Source organism: Diplotaxodon limnothrissa, linkage group LG9 (assembly GCF_057381915.1).
Source record: "Diplotaxodon limnothrissa isolate DT_005_m linkage group LG9, D_limnothrissa_male_GT1.1, whole genome shotgun sequence".
NCBI classification, from domain to species: domain Eukaryota; kingdom Metazoa; phylum Chordata; class Actinopteri; order Cichliformes; family Cichlidae; genus Diplotaxodon; species Diplotaxodon limnothrissa.
Window position 1 is genome coordinate 37019146 of NC_140604.1, and position 20291 is coordinate 37039436.

Consider the following 20291-nt stretch of genomic DNA (forward strand, 5'->3'; position numbering starts at 1 on the left):
GGTGGGAGAGAGCTGCTCAGGTGTGTCACTACTCAGAGAAGAGCACACCCGAGCAGCAGCAATCTGCTCCGTCTGCCTGAACTGGACGGAAACTGGACCTGGGCCAACAACTCTGTATTCTTCTTCTTCGTGGACTTTGATGGCCGGACTGATCCTGAGCTGCTGAGACATCACGGGTCGGTACCTTTCAGACTTTTAAACTGGATCAGTGCTAGGGTCCTGTACCCAGCTCATTTACAGTTTAGAATGTAGTTTATCTCAGAGCAATCAGTTTATTATAAGAGTGAAAACTGTTTATTTACATTTTTAAGATTTCGTTTTCCATTCAAACCCATTTCCATTTTTCCTCTATGGTTTGTTTTTGTTATTGCTTGTTATAAATCTACGTGAGTGTGACAGAGAGACCTGTCAGGCATGAACCAGGCTGTGAAGACCAGAAAGTATTTGTGAAGAAGGGTAAAAGCACAAATACACAAATCCTTTGCTGTCTGTGATCCACCATGTAGGATGTTTCCAGGAGGAAAAAGCAAATCCAGTGTAGGAAACGTTGTTTGGCTCCGTGTCCCCACACGACTGCAAGGATTTTAAATCTGGTTTGTGTTAAACAACTTCTACAATTTAAACTCAGCATTTCAATTAAAAAATAAACTACCTGTAGCATTTAAAGTAAAAGTACTCGGAACAATTATACACATTCTTCAAATGCTCTTCACAGTAACACTTTCATCTACTGATATCAGATTTCTATTTTAAAAAAACTCCAATACTGAAAACCAAGATCTATGCTACGCTAGATCTTGGTTTTCAGTATTGGAGATCTGCTTTTTTAGTACAAGTGTACTTAAGTAAAGCACTTGAGCAGCGGCAAAATACATGCAGACCCATACACACCAAAAACATTCCTTTTAGGAATGAAGCTAGCTAGCTAACACTGAAGAAACTGCTTGAGCTTCCTACACTACGAGTTTCATTAGTCTGTCTATCCCAGGCTTCACGTTTTAATGGAGCCATCCAACCGTCTTACTGCTCGGCATCAGCTGGGGGGCGTGCTCCTGGACCAAATCATGAAATGAGGTGGGGTGAGGCGGGGCCAGAAGCTAACTGGATTTATTCCTCCTTGCCAAAAAGAAAACAAAACTAATGTTGGTAAACAAATGTTATTTCTGTCAACGATCCTTAAAGTGGACTTTTCTCCCCCTTACGCCGTCCCTGCTACGATGTGCCAAGCTGTCAGCCAACAGTCAAAAACATGAATGAAAAAGCAGCCAAAGAAGAAGTTTAAAGGAGCTTCCTCAAAGCCTGAAAAACAACTGCTCAAGACCACTTTAAAAGTCACCAGGAAGTTGAGCTATAAAAAAAACCTGAGGGATGGCTCAAGAATTTACACACATTAAAAAAAAACAAAGATGCGCTGTGTGGTGGGTCTTTGTCCGGTTCTTACTGGTTTCTATGGTTCCAGTTGAGATGGGCTGTCTGGGCGGCAAAACAGATGAAGAACGACTGGATGAAAAGGCAAAGAGAGAAGCAAATAAGAAGATTGAGAAGCAGCTGCAGAGGGAACGACAGACGTACAAAGCTACACACAGACTCTTACTGCTTGGTGAGATGCCGCCGTCTCTTTCAATCTATTTTTGTTTGAGCAATTTCAGAATTAACTTTAAAAAGTAGTTCCAAATATGGGGCACAATAAGGCTATGTTAGGCTTTCTGTCACAGTAGCACCGTCATGTCACCAGATTTTGGGTCCTCTGACAAAGCTTATATAATATTTTGAACTTTAGCCAAACATTTAGTTACCCAACAATAAATTATGACAATACTTGACATCTCTAATCAGACTTTAGCTCTTGAGCTCGTCACCCATGAAAGCTATGAGACTCCATGTGTTTACACCAGTAGGTGATATAAGAAGAAAAAAGCAGCCACTCATTTTATCCACTAAAACCTGGCTCAGCTTTCTGAATATTATGTGTGAGGAAGACCATGTTGACTGTAAGGATCGCATCTGTCCATCCATCTCTCTGTAACTGTAGGTGCAGGAGAATCGGGTAAAAGCACCATTGTCAAACAGATGAGGATTCTTCATGTGGACGGCTTTAATGCTGAGTGAGTTTATTAAAGCCATTAGCACATACACATTCGTACACGCATGCATACATCACAGTGTACATAACCAGTAGGTGTTGGCTCATGGAAACCTACGTCATGAAGCTTCTGGCTCAGTCTTTGTGCTGATGTTAATCCCAGGCTAGGTTGAAACTCTGCTGTTATTGAGTGAGCAGTGCGTCTGGGACTTAGGCACTCTGCCCCTCATGTACAGTAGACACTGCACCCTTTTCTATCTGAGAATCAGAAGTTGGACTTCTCATTCCCACTGCTTTACCAATGCACCCGGTGCTAAAAGAATCACATAATCCACAAAGTGCAGAGAGATCAAAGCAGATCCCTCCATCACTTGGATACGCCATGAAGTTCTATGAACAGACTGACAAAAGGCGAGTCTGGCAGAGCCCACCAAGAATGAATAGGATGCAGAACATAGCTAGTAAGGTAAACATACAGTGGGGCAAAAAAGTATTTAGTCAGCCACTGATTGTGCAAGTTCCCCCACTTAAAATGATGACAGAGGTCAGTAATTTGCACCAGAGGTACACTTCAACTGTGAGAGACAGAATGTGAAAAAAAAATCCATGAATCCACATGGTAGGATTTGTAAAGAATTTATTCGTAAATCAGGGTGGAAAATAAGTATTTGGTCAATAACAAAAATACAACTCAGTACTTTGTAACATAACCTTGTAACTTTGTAACTTTCAACTCCCGCCACAGATTTTCTATGGGGTTGAGGTCTGGAGACTGGCTAGGCCACTCCAGGACTTTCAAATGATTCTTACGGAGCCACTCCTTTGTTGCCCGGGCGGTGTGTTTTGGATCATTGTCATGTTGGAAGACCCAGCCTCGTTTCATCTTCAAAGTTCTCACTGATGGAAGGAGGTTTTGGCTCAAAATCTCACGATACATGGCCCCATTCATTCTGTCCTTAACACGGATCAGTCGTCCTGTCCCCTTGGCAGAAAAACAGCCCCATAGCATGATGTTTCCACCCCCATGCTTCACAGTAGGTATGGTGTTCTTGGGATGCAACTCAGTATTCTTCTTCCTCCAAACATGACGAGTTGAGTTTATACCAAGAAGTTCTACTTTGGTTTCATCTGACCACATGACATTCTCCCAATCCTCTGCTGTATCATCCATGTGCTCTCTGGCAAACTTCAGACGGGCCTGGACATGCACTGGCTTCAGCAGCGGAACACGTCTGGCACTGCGGGATTTGATTCCCTGCCATTGTAGTGTGTTACTGATGGTGACCTTTTGTTACTTTGGTCCCAGCTCTCTGCAGGTCATTCACCAGGTCCCCCCGTGTGGTTCTGGGATCTTTGCTCACCGTTCTCATGATCATTTTGACCCCACGGGATGAGATCTTGCATGGAGCCCCAGATCGAGGGAGATTATCAGTGGTCTTGTATGTCTTCCATTTTCTGATGATTGCTCCCACAGTTGATTTTTTTCACACCAAGCTGCTTGCCTATTGTAGATTCACTCTTCCCAGTCTGGTGCAGGTCTACAATACTTTTCCTGGTGTCCTTCGAAAGCTCTTTGGTCTTGGCCATGGCGGAGTTTGGAGTCTGACTGTTTGAGGCTGTGGACAGGTGTCTTTTATACAGATGATGAGTTCAAACAGGTGCCATTCATACAGGTAACGAGTGGGGGACAGAAAAGCTTCTTACAGAGGACGTTACAGGTCTGTGAGAGCCAGAGATTTTCCTTGTTTGAGGTGACCAAATACTTATTTTCCACCCTGATTTACGAATAAATTCTTTACAAATCCTACCATGTGAATTCATGGATTTTTTTTTTTTCACATTCTGTCTCTCACAGTTGAAGTGTACCTCTGGTGCAAATTACTGACCTCTGTCATCATTTTAAGTCGGGGAACTTGCACAATCGGTGGCTGACTAAATACTTTTTTGCCCCACTGTATATGGTACAGGGACTGGATAGTTAACCCTACACTACTGATGCACCCTCAGCAGGACACAGGACACCCTGTTTCCACACCACAAAGCACATGAAGGTTGGCTGTGAAAACTTTCATGCATCCTTAAATATAGTTATGCTTCTGCTAAACCAACACATCTAAAAGAAAAGTTTGAAACTGCACAAAGCAGATCCACTTGCTTTAAAGCATCAGCTGACTGCAGTGCGGTTGGTTAAATACATAACCCTGGCCAATAGGCATGATGTATAGGTCTTAGACAGAACCATGGTTTTCTCCAAACATGCGCATTATAAAAAAACAAATATCTTGACTTTGGTATTGTATAAAAGTGTAAGTGTTCTGGTTTAATACGATGCAGCTTTGCAAACTGTCCATACCTGTTCAGTCTTTGGGGTGAATTTGCTGGGATGTCCATTCCTAGGAAAATTGTCAGTAAGTAAAATGTTATTTATATAGCACGTTTCTAGATAGAAAGATCACAAAGTGCTTCACAAAGTATAAAACAAAAACTGTCAGCTGTCTTCCGCTTGTGAAAAATCCTTAAAAATGTTTATGAATGGCCTCGGTAGATGCTGGAGTCACTATATTTAATCCCTCATTAATGTCAAAGTGTTTATTATTATAATAAGTGTTTTTTGGATCAATATTTCTAATAATGACATCACAGGTGGAGACGCCCAGATGTGTCTCTGTTTGTGACTTGAATTGGAATAAAGTTTTATCTTGTGGAGTGTAGCTTGAATGACAAGACGTTGGGTGTAGATGGAGACTGAGGACTAAACAAACTGCAGCTGAACATGTTCAGACTCTTGAGGCATCAGGATGTTTTACCTGAGCCAGTTTTCATGTTGGTCTTTCAGGGAGAAGCAGCAAAAGGTTCAGGACATCAGGAAGAACGTGAAGGACGCCATCGTGGTGAGTGACATGATGGCGAACACAGAACCTCAGTAATTGGTTCAAACATTTGAAAAACAATTTCCAGTTGGAGGTTAATCACAGGTGGTGACGGACAGCTGGAGCAAGTGTGTGTGTGTGTGTGTGTGTGTGTGTGTGTGTGTGTGTGTGTTTGTTTTAGACAATTGTGTCAGCTATGACTATTCTGGCTCCGCCCATTCCCCTGGGTAACCCTGGTAACCAGTTCAGAGCGGACTACATCAAGAGCATCGGTCCTCTGTCTGACTTTGAATACACCGAGGTAACACACACACACACACACACAGGTGAGGCTGCTTACCTGTAAAGCTGGCGCAGCGAGCATAAGCAGGCGAGTTTCTTTCAGTCCTGCAGGAAATCAGACACGTCACATGACGGTCGGAGGTCGTGTGGCGTGTGAACGTTTGACTGGCTGGAAGAAAGAAGTTGTTAAAGGTGTTTCTGTTTTAAAGGTTGACGCTGGTGGATTTGAAGTGGGTGACATCACTGGGGTGTGATTGTTGTGTGAATTGTCAAAAGGATTTTCTTCACCACTCTGTGTAAAGATCAGTTTGTGTTTAAGTTTCCAGCCATCACAGAAATATAAATAATCACTGAAAGCGATGAAGTTAATCCAACATCTCCGTATTGTCACCTCGTGACCAATGGTCAGGACTTCCTGCAGGACAGGTGAGACCAAGGTGTGACACATACAGGCAGCTCGGCTGAAGCTGTCTGCAGTCGTCAGCAGCTAAGAGAAGACTTACCTGATTACAGGTGAGCTGCACCTTTAAAGCAGCACCAGGAGACCTGCTTTAAATCTTGTTTGTTTTAATGATGTTAATGACATGATGTAACGGCTTCACCTCAGCCGCACACACACCTGCCTCAGGGAATCACCTGAGGCCTCATTATCCAAACAGTGGAGTCTCTGAAGACTCAGACTCAAAACAAATGTCTTCCTGCGTTGCTTCACTCTCACACGCTTCACGGCGCAGTCACTGCTGTCCAGTCAGCCGACATCGCCCTGCCAACGTGTCAGCCGCCCTAAAAATATTAAACTGTGGAAATCACAGCTCCTCCTCAGTAGATTAGGTGTGGACGCTACTGTAATAACCAGCAACATGAGCTCTGTTCATCCAGCCTTCAGTCAGCACCACATGATTTATAAATGATAAAATCAACTACCTGTGAGTTCATGTTTAACAACATCTGCCCACTGACATACCAGTGTGGCCGGAGGGTTACAGAGCTGTGACATTCTACTGCGTAGACAGGAAGCCTGGGTTTGAACGGCAAACACGTGAAAATGAATGAAATAAACTACCTTTGTGTCCCGAACTGGATCAAGGTTTCAGTGTGACGGGATCACTTTAGTGCTGCAGCAGTGAGTTCATGTTAAACCAGGAAAGACTGTCCACTTTACTGTCTGTAGCAGGAAGTGCTGCACTGAAACAGCTGTTAGCTGTGAGGTTGGTGTTTGTGTACGAGGAGTGTGGAGGTGGAGAGCCTGTTTGAGTCCCCAGACCGACGGCTGGAGTCCGACACTCCAGTTTTTCCCTGCAACACCGGGTGTATCGAGCCAATCAGCTGGGCAAAGCAGATGATCAGCTATCAGTGCTACTTTATGCTATAAATGAGTCTCTTAGCCAACACAACCAAACAGTTTACAGCATCACAGGTTATCACACAGCACAAAATATTTCCTACTGAAACACAATCATGCTAACATCCATCAGCATGTCCACAGGGAAAAAAATCTCCATGTTACGGTCTCATCACATTTGACTTTGCTTTTCCTCACTTCTGATATGAAGTCGTCCAGTCAGTCAGACGATGTAAGGGAAAACACATCTCCAAAAAGTGTGCCGTCTCTTCCTCGTTGTCTACGCCCTTTTCCCCCTGCAGATATGCTGATGGATTCACAATCATGCTTCGACAGAAAACGTCAAAGCTAAACTTTTGATCTTTCAGGAGTTCTTTGAGCATGCTCAGAAGCTGTGGGAGGACGACGGTGTGAAGGCGTGCTTTGAGCGTGCCAATGAATATCAGCTGATTGACTGCGCTCAGTAGTAAGACACTCACATTCACATGTTCCAGTCTTTGTGAGGGCCTTCATTACACCCAGGGCACTGGCACACCTCAGCACAGATACCGCTTCTGACCCTCACTCATGTTACAACTTGGTTCAAAAGCATAAATGTGGAGACTGAGACCAGAGCTTGAAGAAGCATGGGTTTGACTTTAAATTACAAAAGAAGTTAGCTGTATCATTTGGTAACCCAAAGATTCTCAGGCATCCCATTGGCAGGTGTAGTCAGTTCACAATCAAACATAGGCCCCACCTGAATGCTACTGCACTGTCACTGCAAAGAGAACTGTGTCCTCATAAAGATATACAAACCATCACACACTCTGCAATCTCAGTGGACCAATCACAACACTCCTGTACAGCTTCTCATCATTATCTCATCCTGTGTTTCAGCTTCCTGAATCGGCTGGAATCAGTTCGGAGGCCCGATTACTCACCCACCGACCAGGTAACGAACCAGCCAATCAAACAGCAGCACCCAGCATGACTCACCTATTGCTGACTCGCTGTTCTCCTCCTGCAGGACCTGCTGCGCTGCAGAGTTCTGACTTCAGGGATTTTTGAAACCAGTTTTCAGGTGGACAAAGTCAACTTCCAGTAAGTGGAACGACCAGCAGAACAGTTTCACGGACAGGAAATTAGAATCGGAATCAGAAAGGGTTTTACTAGGGGACTAGTAAAAGCGCTATACAAATACAGGCCATTTACCAGGCCAATGTTGAGCAGGTTTACAACATTAGGAAATTGCTGTGGTACTTAGTGCAAACATACTGTCAGACAACGCTGAAATAAACAAAAATAAAAATAAGTGCTAAGTAGATAGATTTATATACATGAGTGCAGGTGGTGATCAGTGCAAACATGGAATGATGCAGTGAACACAGCATAGGGTCATATGTTAGTGGTGCCAACAGTCATGTGGTTATTGTTCATGAGTCCAACAGCAGAGGGGAAGAAACTGTTCTCATGGCGAGAGGTTCTGGTGCGAATGGACCGGAGCCTCCTGCCTGAGGGGAGCAGGTCAAACAGACTGTGTCCAGGGTGAGAACGGTCAGCTGTGAGCTGAGCTGTACGCCCCAGTGTCCTGGAGGCGTACAGGTCCTGCAGAGATGGGAGTCTGCAGCCAATCACCTTCTCAGCAGAGCGCACAACACGCTGCAGTCTCTGTTTGTCCCTGATAGTGGCTCCAGCGTACCACACGGTGATGGAGGAGGTGAGGATGGACTCGATGATTGCAGTGTAGAATTGCGTCATCGTCCGTGTTGGCAGGTTGAATTTCTTCAGCTGCCTCAGGAAGTACATCTCTGCTGGGCTTTCTTTATGACGGAGGTGATGGTGGGCTCCCACTTCAGGTCCTGGGTGATGGTGGTACCCAGGAAGTGGAATGAGTCCACAGTGGTGATGGGGGTGTCAGTCAGGATGATTGGGGGGGGGGGCTGTGTGCTTCCTGAAGTCCACAATAATCTCCACTGTCTTCTGGGCGTTCAGCACCAGGTTGTTGTGGCTGCACCAGGGCACCAGACGTTCAACCTCCCTCCTGTAGGCAGACTCATCCCCGTCCGAGATGAGTCCAATAACGGTGGTGTCATCTGCAAACTTGATTAGCTTGACAGACTGGTGGGTGGAGGTGCAGCAGTTGGTGTACAGGGAGAAGAGCAGAGGAGAAAGAACACAGCCCTGAGGGGAGCTGGTGCTGATGGTCCGGGAGTCCGAGACGTTCTTTCCCAGCCTCACATGCTGCTTCCTGTCCGTCAGGAAGTCAGTGATCCACCGGCAGATGGGATCAGGCACATTCATCTGGGAAAGCTTGCCTTGGAGATGGTCTGGAAGGATGGTGTTGAAGGCAGAGCTGAAGTCCACAAACAGGATCCTGGCGTAGGTTCCTGGGGAGTCCAGATGCTGCAGGATGAAGTGTAGGGCCATGTTGATGGCGTCATCTACAGACCTGTTGGCTCTGTATGCAAACTGCAGGGGGTCCAGGAGGGGGGCCGTAGGGTCTTGAGGTAGGAGAGAACCAGGCGCTCAAATGACTTCATGACCACAGATGTCAGAGCCACAGGTCTGTAGTCATTTAGTCCAGTGATCCTAGGTTTCTTGGGGACAGGGATTATGGTAGAGGACTTGAAGCAGGCAGACACATGACATGCCTGCAGTGACGAGTTGAAAATGCCAGAAAACACTGAGGCCAGCTCGTTTGCACAGTGTCTGAGGGTGGCAGGAGACACACCGTCTGGGCCAGGAGCTTTCCGAGCATTCAGACTCTTAAACTGCTTCCTCACATCTGTTTGAATATGAAGAGTTGTGGTGGGAGGAGGTGGTGTGAAATCCTCTTTTTTGTGGGGTGAGGAGGGGGGTGTTGTAGGTGAAGTGTTTGAAGGTGGTGATGGCTCTATGGAGGGGGGAGAGGTGGGGGAATGAGTGTCCAAAGTGTCTCTATTGTTGGGGCCGTTGGAGGTGTGAAGGCTGCCTGATAGCTCGTCAAAACGGCAGTAAAAGTCGTTAAGGGTGTTGGCCAAGAGCAAGTCATCGGTGGATGGGGGGTTTTAGGAGTAAACCAGGGTTTGTCATTGTTATAACTCACCCTGGTGCGTGATGGCACAATGCTGACCTCACAGAAGTGGATATAGGAGGTGACAGTGTCCGTAAACTCGTCCAAGCTGTTAGAAGCAGCCTTCATTGTGTCCCAGTCTGTAGACTCCAAACACGTGCGAAGCTCCTCCACAGCCTCGTTGCTCCAGTTTTTTTTGTTTTTTTTTTAGCCCTCACGACAGGTTTGGAGAGCTTCAGCCTCTGTCTGTACGCGGGGATTAGGTGGATCATGACGTGGTCAGAAAGTCCGAGTGAACCACGCGATAGACCCCGCTGATCGTGCTGTAACAGTGGTCCAAGGTCCTCTCCTCTCTGGTCGGGCATTTAATATACTGCTTGTATTTGGGAAGCTCTTGGCTCAGATTGGCTTTGTTTGCTTTGTTACTTACTTAATTACTTCTTGTTCCTAAAGAAAACCATAAGCCCCATCAGAGAACCTGATTGTAGATCACTGATGAATAACCACAATGCACTGCTGACAAGTGTTGGGGAGTAATGGAATAGATGTACCGGTGTTACGTATTAAAATGCAAAATATGAGTAACTGTATTCCATTACAGTTACCCTTTAAAAGGTGGTAATCAGAATACAGTTACTTTGTTGAAATAAATGGATTACACAGCGGTATTTCCCTGTGTCATATATTAGGCTATGGCCTCTCTATTTTTGGTAATTCCACACACAGTGGAAACCCAAACAAAACACGCATTAAGAGGCTCTAATGCCCGTGTCTCAATCTCGCGGCCCATGTCACCTCTACTTGCGGCCCAGATAATGATGTGAAGAAATATTTTTCAATTCAATTTTATTTATATAGCGCCAAATCACAACAGTCGCCTCAAGGCGCTTTATATTGTAAGGTAGAGCCTAAAATAATACAGAGAAAATACAGAGAAAAAACCCAACAATCATATGACCCCCTATGAGCAAGCACTTTGGCGACAGTGGGAAGGAAAAACTCCCTTTTAACAGGAAGAAACCTCCGGCAGAACCAGGATCAGGGAGGGGTGGGGCCATCTGCTGTGATTAGTTGGGGTGAGAGAAGGAAAACAGGATGAAGACAATCTGTGGAAGAGAGACAGAGATTAATAACAAGTATGATTCAGTGCAGAGAGGTCTATTAATACAGTGGGGCAAAAAAGTATTTAGTCAGCCACCGATTGTGCAAGTTCCCCCACTTAAAATGATGACAGAGGTCAGTAATTTGCACCAGAGGTACACTTCAACTGTGAGAGACAGAATGTGAAAAAAAAAATCCATGAATTCACATGGTAGGATTTGTAAAGAATTTATTCGTAAATTAGGGTGGAAAATAAGTATTTGGTCACCTCAAACAAGGAAAATCTCTGGCTCTCACAGACCTGTAACGTCTTCTGTAAGAAGCTTTTCTGTCCCCCACTCGTTACCTGTATGAATGGCACCTGTTTGAACTCATCATCTGTATAAAAGACACCTGTCCACAGCCTCAAACAGTCAGACTCCAAACTCCGCCATGGCCAAGACCAAAGAGCTTTCGAAGGACACCAGGAAAAGTATTGTAGACCTGCACCAGACTGGGAAGAGTGAATCTACAATAGGCAAGCAGCTTGGTGTGAAAAAATCAACTGTGGGAGCAATCATCAGAAAATGGAAGACATACAAGACCACTGATAATCTCCCTCGATCTGGGGCTCCACGCAAGATCTCATCCCGTGGGGTCAAAATGATCATGAGAACGGTGAGCAAAGATCCCAGAACCACACGGGGGGACCTGGTGAATGACCTGCAGAGAGCTGGGACCAAAGTAACAAAGGTCACCATCAGTAACACACTACAACGGCAGGGAATCAAATCCCGCACTGTCAGACGTGTTCCGCTGCTGAAGCCAGTGCATGTCCAGGCCCGTCTGAAGTTTGCCAGAGAGCACATGGATGATACAGCAGAGGATTGGGAGAATGTCATGTGGTCAGATGAAACCAAAGTAGAACTTTTTGGTATAAACTCAACTCGTCGTGTTTGGAGGAAGAAGAATACTGAGTTGCATCCCAAGAACACCATACCTACTGTGAAGCATGGGGGTGGAAACATCATGCTATGGGGCTGTTTTTCTGCCAAGGGGACAGGACGACTGATCCGTGTTAAGGACAGAATGAATGGGGCCATGTATCGTGAGATTTTGAGCCAAAACCTCCTTCCATCAGTGAGAACTTTGAAGATGAAACGAGGCTGGGTCTTCCAACATGACAATGATCCAAAACACACCGCCCGGGCAACAAAGGAGTGGCTCCGTAAGAATCATTTGAAAGTCCTGGAGTGGCCTAGCCAGTCTCCAGACCTCAACCCCATAGAAAATCTGTGGCGGGAGTTGAAAGTCCGTGTTGCTCGGCGACAGCCCCAAAACATCACTGCTCTCGAGAAGATCTGCATGGAGGAATGGGCCAAAATACCAGCTACTGTGTGTGCAAACCTGGTAAAGACCTATAGTAAACGTTTGACCTCTGTTATTGCCAACAAAGGTTATGTTACAAAGTATTGAGTTGTATTTTTGTTATTGACCAAATACTTATTTTCCACCCTGATTTACGAATAAATTCTTTACAAATCCTACCATGTGGATTCATGGATTTTTTTTTCACATTCTGTCTCTCACAGTTGAAGTGTACCTCTGGTGCAAATTACTGACCTGTGTCATCATTTTAGGTGGGGGAACTTGCACAATCGGTGGCTGACTAAATACTTTTTTGCCCCACTGTACATAGTGAGTGAGAAAGGTGACTGGAAAGGAAACACCCAATGCATCATGGGAAGCCCCGGCAGCCTACGTCTATTGCAGCATAACTAAGGGAGGATTCAGGGTCACCTGGTCCAGCCCTAACTATATGCTTTAGCAAAAAGGAAAGTTTTAAGCCTAATCTTAAAAATTTTAAAAATCATTATTCAAAAAAAAAATTTTAATGAGGGGAAATAGGCAGAGCTTTCCAGGCTCTGCTCGACTACTCATCACCTTGACAATAATCGACTGGTAAGACTCGACTGTACACTGTGTTCGTGTTTTCCTCCCAAACAATAAGTTCAGTTGGAGCAGCCTTTCAATGCCTCTCTGTGTCTCTCGCAAAGTCGACCCAGACAACAAAGTAAAGCTAGTTTTCAGCTACAAGCCCAACACGAACCCGACGTATTAGCCAGAGGTCCCTTTACTATGGTTCGGAGCCGCGGACCTGTTTTATATACGTGCCAAACAGTTTTCTATACGAGATTGCTGCAAAAAGTGCAGCCTTACCTAATGTCCACCTACTGTTACTCATTTATATTAAGATTTAAACATCTAGCTGGTGTTGGTATGGAGAGTAACCTTCAGTAATAGTAATAAATCACACAGCAATTGGACATTCATGTACTATTCAAAACACGTTACTCTCATTGAGTAACGTAACAGAATAAATTACAAACTACATTTTGGGGCATGTAGTCAGTAGTGGAATACATTTTTAAAGTAACCTTCCCATCACTGATGCTGACAGACAGCTCTAACCGTGTTTGTGTGTGTCAGTATGTTTGATGTAGGAGGACAGCGGGACGAACGCAGGAAGTGGATTCAGTGCTTCAACGGTGAGGAAAAAACAGATTCTTTATCGATCGAGCCTGAAAGCAGCAGGGAGTTTGATGTGTGTGTGCACTTGCGTCCAGATGTGACCGCCATCATCTTCGTGGCAGCGAGCAGCAGCTACAACATGGTGATCCGTGAGGACAACTCCACCAATCGGCTGCGAGAATCTCTGGACCTCTTCAGATCCATCTGGACCAACAGGTTCTCTGACTGACTGAAGTTGCCAATTACACTCTGATTGGCTGCCTTAAACAGGGCAGGGATAGCTCAGTAGGTAGAGTGGTGGCCCCATGATCGGGAGGTCGGGGGTTCGATTCCCCTGAACAGCTACCCTGAGGTACCCCTGAGCAAGGTACCGTCCCTACACACTGCTCCCTGGGCGCCCAATGGCTGCCCACTGCTTCACTGAGTGAATGGGTTAAATGCAGAGAGGGATTTTCCCCACGGGGACCAATAAAGTACACTTTCTTCTTCTTCTTTCTTCTAAACACATCACAGCACAGAATCAGCATTGCTTCGTGTTTTCAATGATCTCCTACTAATGGCTGACAACGGACGCCCCTCAGTCTTAGTGCTTTTGGATCTATCATCGGCATTTGACATGGTTGACCATAATATCTTATTAGCGAGACTTGAGCACACTGTAGGCATCAAGGGCGCTGCCCTGGATTGGTTTAAATCCTATCTCTCCAATCGGCTCTCTACGGTACATCTGGCTACATCCTCTTCCTCGGCTGTACCTGTTTGCTGTGGTGTCCCCCAGGGATCTGTGCTGGGCCCTACCCTTTTCTCATTATACTTGCTTCCTTTAAGTGCCATCTTTGAGAAATACCATATTGCTTATCACTATTATGCAGATGATATCCAGCTCTATTTTGAGCTAAACGACGATCTTGCTCTGTCTCTGAATAGCCTCCGAGAATGCATGTCTGAGGCCAAGAAGTGGTTGTTGTCGAATTCTCTTATCCTTAATGAGAAGAAAACCGAAATTATGATTTTTGGTAGTAATGCCCTTCGTGCCAAACTCCGGGATGCCTTTGGTTTTCTTAGTTGTTCTCTCTCTGATACTGTCAGGAATCTGGGTGTCTTATTTGACAGCTCCTTTTCATTTGACAAACAAGTGTCTGCTGTTGTCAGATCTAGTTTTTACCAGCTTCGTCTTATCTCTAAGGCTAGGCGCTATATCCCGCATAAAGATCTCGAAAAGCTCATCCACGCCTTTGTAACGTCGAGGCTAGACTATTGTAATTCACTTTATTGTGGTCTCCACTCTTCCCTTTTACAGAGATTACAGACAGTTCAGAATGCTGCAGCTCGCATTCTAACTAAAACCAGCAAGTTTGCCCACATTACTCCTGTCCTTGCCGATCTGCACTGGTTGCCTGTCAAATATCGTATTCAATTTAAAATTTTGTTGTTTACTTTTAAAATTACTAACAACACTGCACCCAGCTACCTTAAGGACCTTTTAAACCCTTATGCTCCTGCCAGGGCTTTAAGGTCATCGTCACAGTTACTGCTGGCTCAGCCCAGATCTCGACTTAAGATTAGAGGTGATCGATCGTTTGCTCTTGTTGCACCTGTGCTTTGGAACAATCTCCCGATTGGCATCCGGGCATCTGATTCTATTCATTCTTTTAAATCACAGCTTAAAACATATCTTTTTAAACTTGCCTTCTCCACCTTTTAATTGCTGGTTTGTTTGTTTGTTTGTTTGGTTGCTGTGACCTATTGACCTCTTGTATTAATTCCCTCCTATCTTTCTATTGGTGTTTTTTATTATGGTGGTACAGCTTTTATCTTGCTATTACCCATGTGCTGTAGTCATTCTTATTGGTAGCTTTTATCTATGAACATAACTCCTTTTTTTTTTTTTTTTTTTTTTTTTTTATCCGTTATCAATGTTTGAACCTTTTATTGTTTTATGTAAAGCACTTTGGTATGCCCAAGGCTTTTAAATGTGCTCTATAAATAAAGATTGTTGTTGTTGTTGTTGTAAACACTTCCTACCAACTGAGTACATGTAGTTGACTGTCCTGTTCTCTGATTGGCCGTAGGTTCCTGAAGACTATTTCAGTGATCCTCTTCCTGAACAAACAGGATGTTCTTGCTGAGAAGATTCTGGCTGGAAAGTCGAAGCTGGAGGATTATTTCCCAGAATATAACAACTACCAGCTTCCTGCTGATGGTAAATATCCAAAGAGAGTGGAAAGTTAATGTCCTTGTCTCAAAGGTTTGCACTGAATTTCAAACTTGCTGCTCCTTCCTCCTGGAATAGGCTGCAGAATGTGCAGGAGACTTGAGGTTTGACTGAGTTTAAGGCCATTTTAAATGAGCTGAATGCAGTTAATTCAGGATGCAAATGGTTTTTCCTGAATATTATTAGCTTTGTTTCTGGCCTTGGAGCGTTGCTTCTGAAGGCTTATTGTGACTGAAGTCTGTACGTGATTTTTCTCCCCCCCCCCCCCCCTCTTTGTGTGATTGACTGCTGTATGACTTGTGTGTATATATATATGTGTGTAGCTTACGCCTGTAATGCTGTCATTCTTGGTTGGGACTTTTAATCTTGAGACTTTTTATTTTTTCCTGGTTGAATAAACACAAATTGAAATCTGTCCCACCAACACGTGAGTGCGCCTCGAGCATGTGAACACACCTCTTGACCATGCACACTTGTTTCAGCTGTTCCAGACACTGATGAAGACCCCAAAGTGATGAGGGCCAAGTTCTTCATCAGAGATGAGTTTCTGGTAAAATCGCTTCCCGCCTTGACATCACGCTATCACACGATGGCGTGTTCAGACTAACATGCGACTCCCGTTTCAGAGGATCAGTACAGCGAGTGGTGACGGCAAACATTACTGCTACCCTCACTTCACCTGTGCTGTTGACACCGAGAACATCCGCCGTGTCTTCAACGACTGCCGTGACATCATCCAGCGGATGCACCTGCGGCAGTATGAACTGCTCTGACTGCTGGGCGCCGCCTGGCCCCGGCCACTCTGAAGAAGCCGATAAGTAATGGAAGCAGATAGCCGATCAATGCTCATAGCGTTTGTGATATTTATTAGTGATTATAGATTAGGACAGACTCTTATTAGCTGTGTGTTCCATGTTCTTTATGTCCTGCAGGGCATTGTGGTAAGAATTATTGGCATGGCAGCAATGTGTCATGTGGGAGGAGGTGGAGTCTGGAAATCTATTTTTACATGTTATTTGTGTTATCTTTGCTCTGATTGGCTGATCCATTTGAATAATTAAACACCTTTGTTTACCTGTGAACTTGGGGTCAAAGGTCAGTCTTTATTCAGAAGCTGTTCAAATGTTTTTATTTGTTATTCAGAGAGCTAAGTGTTTACCTGCAGGTTGCCAGGTGTGTCCTGGCTCTGCTACGCCACGGTAACCTATAGACTCAAGATTCATGTCCACAGCAGATAGAATATAACGTGACAGGAAACGACTCTGTCTTCTAATCTGAAGACTCTTTCCAATTAATTTCCAAATTAAAATTCAGGGATCTTTCCCTTTTAAAAAACAAAAACAAAACAAAAAAACCTCTTCACATTTTAAGAGCTTCACGTTGTTGATTTTGAACACTTTCTCAGAAACACAAGCTGTGACGATGTTTTCACTCTTTGAGAAGCAACAGCACACAGAGAAACTGGGGACTTTGAAGTGAGACCAGATTGTTCAGCTTTCTGCTCCTGAACAACTATAACATATCTTTATGGTTTGATCCAAATGAAACATACAAATAAAATTTTTATTTTTTATTTTTGTTGCTGATCTTCAGATGACAGTGCATCTAAATAAAGGGCACAGAGACACAGAACTACTACTCTGTCATTAAAAGAGTTAGGAGAGAGTAATGTAGCTTACTGCCAACATGTAGATGAAAATGAGCTGATGGTAACTAACCTCAGGCTGGCAGTATTATACCTGCTGGCTTTAATGCCACAAACTAGCCAGGTGAGCAGGTGCAGATGACTCTGCCGGCTTGAGGACTCTGATCACCAGAGCAGGTACGAAGCACTAAAGTGATCTCGTTTATCCTCAGTCTTTACTAAAAACATCTAAAAACAATAAACTGTGAGAGGATGAGATAACTGAGCTATGCTGCAGAATCATGTACGTGTGTCTGGATTCTGACTGCCACCAGGTGAGAGGCATGTGTACCTGAGTGTGTCACCTGCTCATCACCAGGCACACCTTTACTATCCCATAGTTTGGGCTGTGGGAGAACAGAGATATCTTTGAACCTTCTTCCTGTAACAGCGCCACTTGAACTTAGGACAGGTACTTTATCAGCTGGTTTATACCTGCACAACTAAGCACGCAACACTGCCCCCTGATGGTGAAGCTTCTCTTAAATTCTCTGATTAAACATTCTCACATTAAACATTTCCTGTGGTCCGAGTCAGCTGATGGCTTTGTAAAGTTTCACATAGGATAAGGTCAGATCATGTGAACGCCATAAATGAATGCAGTGATGGGAAAACAAATGCGAGTCTGACTTAAATGGGCTAAACACCATAGGTGTGAAAACACCCTAAGACTGTAATTGGAGTATTCTCAGTAATCTGAGTAATCTTCATGTAAACAGTTGGTTTTTATGCTGTGTTGTGGACTGAATATTTTTAAGTATCGGAGTACCTGTAACAGCTGTTACCATGGTTACTGCTCATCATGTACTAATGTTCAATCGACTTGAAATAATCCACTTCCTGTACAGATGTTTCTAACATGGTCGGCAGGTCAGAAGGGTCTGTGGCCACATTTTCTACAGGTGCACCAGATCTTCTGAACTAGTCAAAAGTAAGTGGACAGACCGACATGATCTGTCACTCTGTCTTCCAGTGAGTCAGAGAATGACTCATGACCTGTATGTGATGCCAGTGATGTTTAAAAAGAAAAGAAAAAGCTTTTATTCTGAAGAGTATTACATTTTTATTTCGCCTGTAAAGTCAGACAGGTACAGACAGGTGGGACATTCGGGCTCTGTGCCTCCTTCACCAACACCAGTAACAGGTGAGCACATCTGTCAAGATTTCTTCTTCTCTGTTATTATTAACTGCAGGTGACCTCACGGTGTGTTCAAAGCTCTCTGTGTAAAAACTGCTTTTCTGGAACCACTCCTCTGTCCGTCCACTGTTCTGGTCACAGAGATCCATGCAGTTCTCTGAGATCCTGACTGCGTGTCGCTCGGATGGTGCGCCTGCTGAATTTGGACTAGTTGCAGCTGGATAGTGTAGTGGTAAAACTACACACCTCTGGAGTGCAGGTCACAAATTCAGTTCCCACCCAGTATCCAGTAAGGGTTCTGGCTAGATCCCTCATTCTAAAAACCAGCCCTGGAGTGACGCGGCTATGTCTGCAGCCTGTCCGCAGTTCAGGACACAAGCATTTCACCACATGTTCACTATATGTTGTACTGTGTATGTGACAAATAAAATCTGTGTCTGATAAAAGGGTGGAAATAGAACGATAGTGGCGTTCACGAGAATGGGACATAAAAAAAAAAGTTTAACGTTTGCAGCCTGTCTGTGTTTTTCCAACACTGGCTTTCACCTCCAGTCTCTGATGTTAGAGGGCGCTCTCCTGCGCGCCTGGTGGAGGCAGTGTTGCCAACTAAGCAAGTTTGTCGCTATATTTAGCGAGTTTTCAGACCCCCTTAGCGACTTTTTTTCTAAAAAGCGACTAGCGATAAATCTAGCGGCTTTTTCTGGTATTATTGGAGACTTATTTATGACGACTTTTTGACGTGAAAGTGCGTATCGCTCTTAGTCTCAATAAGCAGCGGTGCTGCCGTGGGCACCTCGCCCGTTCCAAAGCGCTCACGGGCGGAGGTAGTCCTCCCCCAGCTGCTATCAGGGCAGAAGATGTTCACACCTATGCGTCCAAACTGCAAATGAATTGCGCATGAGCGAAGCCGCTGCTCCTGCACTGACTGTAACGCAGTCAATTCTTTTACTCTTATGCTGTTTTATGGATCACAAGGTTTAAAACTACTTATAAACCAGAGGCGGAGCCAGACATTTGAAACACCCGGGGCTTAGCCCTAAAGGGTAGTATGCATGTGGGATTTTATTTTATTTATTTATTTATTTATTTTTTTGGGGGGGGGGGTTTAGAAATGACTGAAAGATTAATTGGCTCTGTTTTGAGTTTTGTTCAAAAAAGTGACTTCATATGGGGAAAAATATATATCACATATGCAGGACACCTTAAACTAGTTTTTTAATTAAGCAGCAAGGCAGAACAAAGTCGGGGCTGTATCAAGACACGAGGACTAAACCCCAATTCAACCAGACCCAGAACTGATCCGGAATTAAAACAGGACTACAACAGTTCAAAATCAGGACTACTGAGGACTTAACCAAGACAGAACCACAATCAGAACTAGATGATAGACCTGCACTACACTTATTTTTTTTAATTCTACCAAAGTCCACTATTTAGATTGAGAAAAGTTTATATAATTATTTAGCCTTGTTGTGCAAACAAGCCTGCATAACTTAATAAATACAGAATTTGAAAAATAACAAACCTAAAAAGAAACACTAGGTACGAGATACATGAGTACCTATGATACGGTGATACTTTTGGTAAACAACCATTTGACTAACATGTCTGTCTCACCTGCTCTTGTTCATCTCTGTTCTGTCCTCATTCTCCATCTCCCTCTCTGTTCCTCTCTCCCTCTTTGTGCTGACAATCATCAAATATACAGTTGAAACCAGATATTTACATGCTCTTCAGATAAAAACACAAACACTTATTTAAGGTAAAACCTCAAATTAGACTAAATGTTTAATTTATATTTGTTAAATTTAAGAGTAAAGAGAGAAACTATCTGTATTTCTTAATTGCAAATGACACCCAAATTGTATTCAAAATTGAGCCACACTTATGGAGCTCCACAATTCTTTTCCTGGTGTTTTGGTTGACATCTCTTGATTTTCCCATGTTAAAGAAACAGGCTCTGTGTTTTGCCTTATATGCATCCACAGCTGTGCCACCAATTTACTCACATGGACTCTACTAACCTATCAG

The 20291-nt window shown here is 44.1% G+C and overlaps 1 protein-coding gene across 3 annotated transcripts; it reads left to right on the forward strand.

The window, feature by feature from the left end:
• The first annotated feature begins 1449 nt into the window (after nucleotides 1–1449).
• On the forward strand, nucleotides 1450–16211 carry gnal (guanine nucleotide binding protein (G protein), alpha activating activity polypeptide, olfactory type). Of its 3 annotated transcripts, none has more exons than XM_085362553.1 (12): nucleotides 1450–1600; nucleotides 2033–2105; nucleotides 4920–4974; nucleotides 5135–5254; nucleotides 6946–7043; nucleotides 7457–7511; nucleotides 7587–7660; nucleotides 13182–13240; nucleotides 13319–13439; nucleotides 15296–15426; nucleotides 15921–15988; nucleotides 16065–16211. In XM_085362553.1, the coding sequence occupies exons 1-12, from the start codon at nucleotides 1450–1452 to the stop codon at nucleotides 16209–16211; spliced, it is 1152 nt and encodes a 383-aa protein (XP_085218679.1). The 3 variants fall into 3 exon arrangements, with proteins under 3 accessions (XP_085218679.1, XP_085218678.1, XP_085218680.1); XM_085362552.1 differs by having other exon boundaries at nucleotides 1465–1600; nucleotides 15921–16032; nucleotides 16067–16211; XM_085362554.1 differs by having other exon boundaries at nucleotides 1465–1600; nucleotides 15921–16003.
• Nucleotides 16212–20291: the final 4080 nt, after the last annotated feature.

Coding starts and splice junctions, on each gene's coding strand:
- gnal (XM_085362552.1), top strand. CDS start 1,465: ATGGGCTGTCTGGGCGGCAAAACAGATGAAGAACGACTGGATGAAAAG. Junction 7,044..7,456: donor CTGATTGACTGCGCTCAGTA/GTAAGACACTCA, acceptor CCTGTGTTTCAG/CTTCCTGAATCGGCTGGAAT. Junction 7,512..7,586: donor ATTACTCACCCACCGACCAG/GTAACGAACCAG, acceptor CTCCTCCTGCAG/GACCTGCTGCGCTGCAGAGT.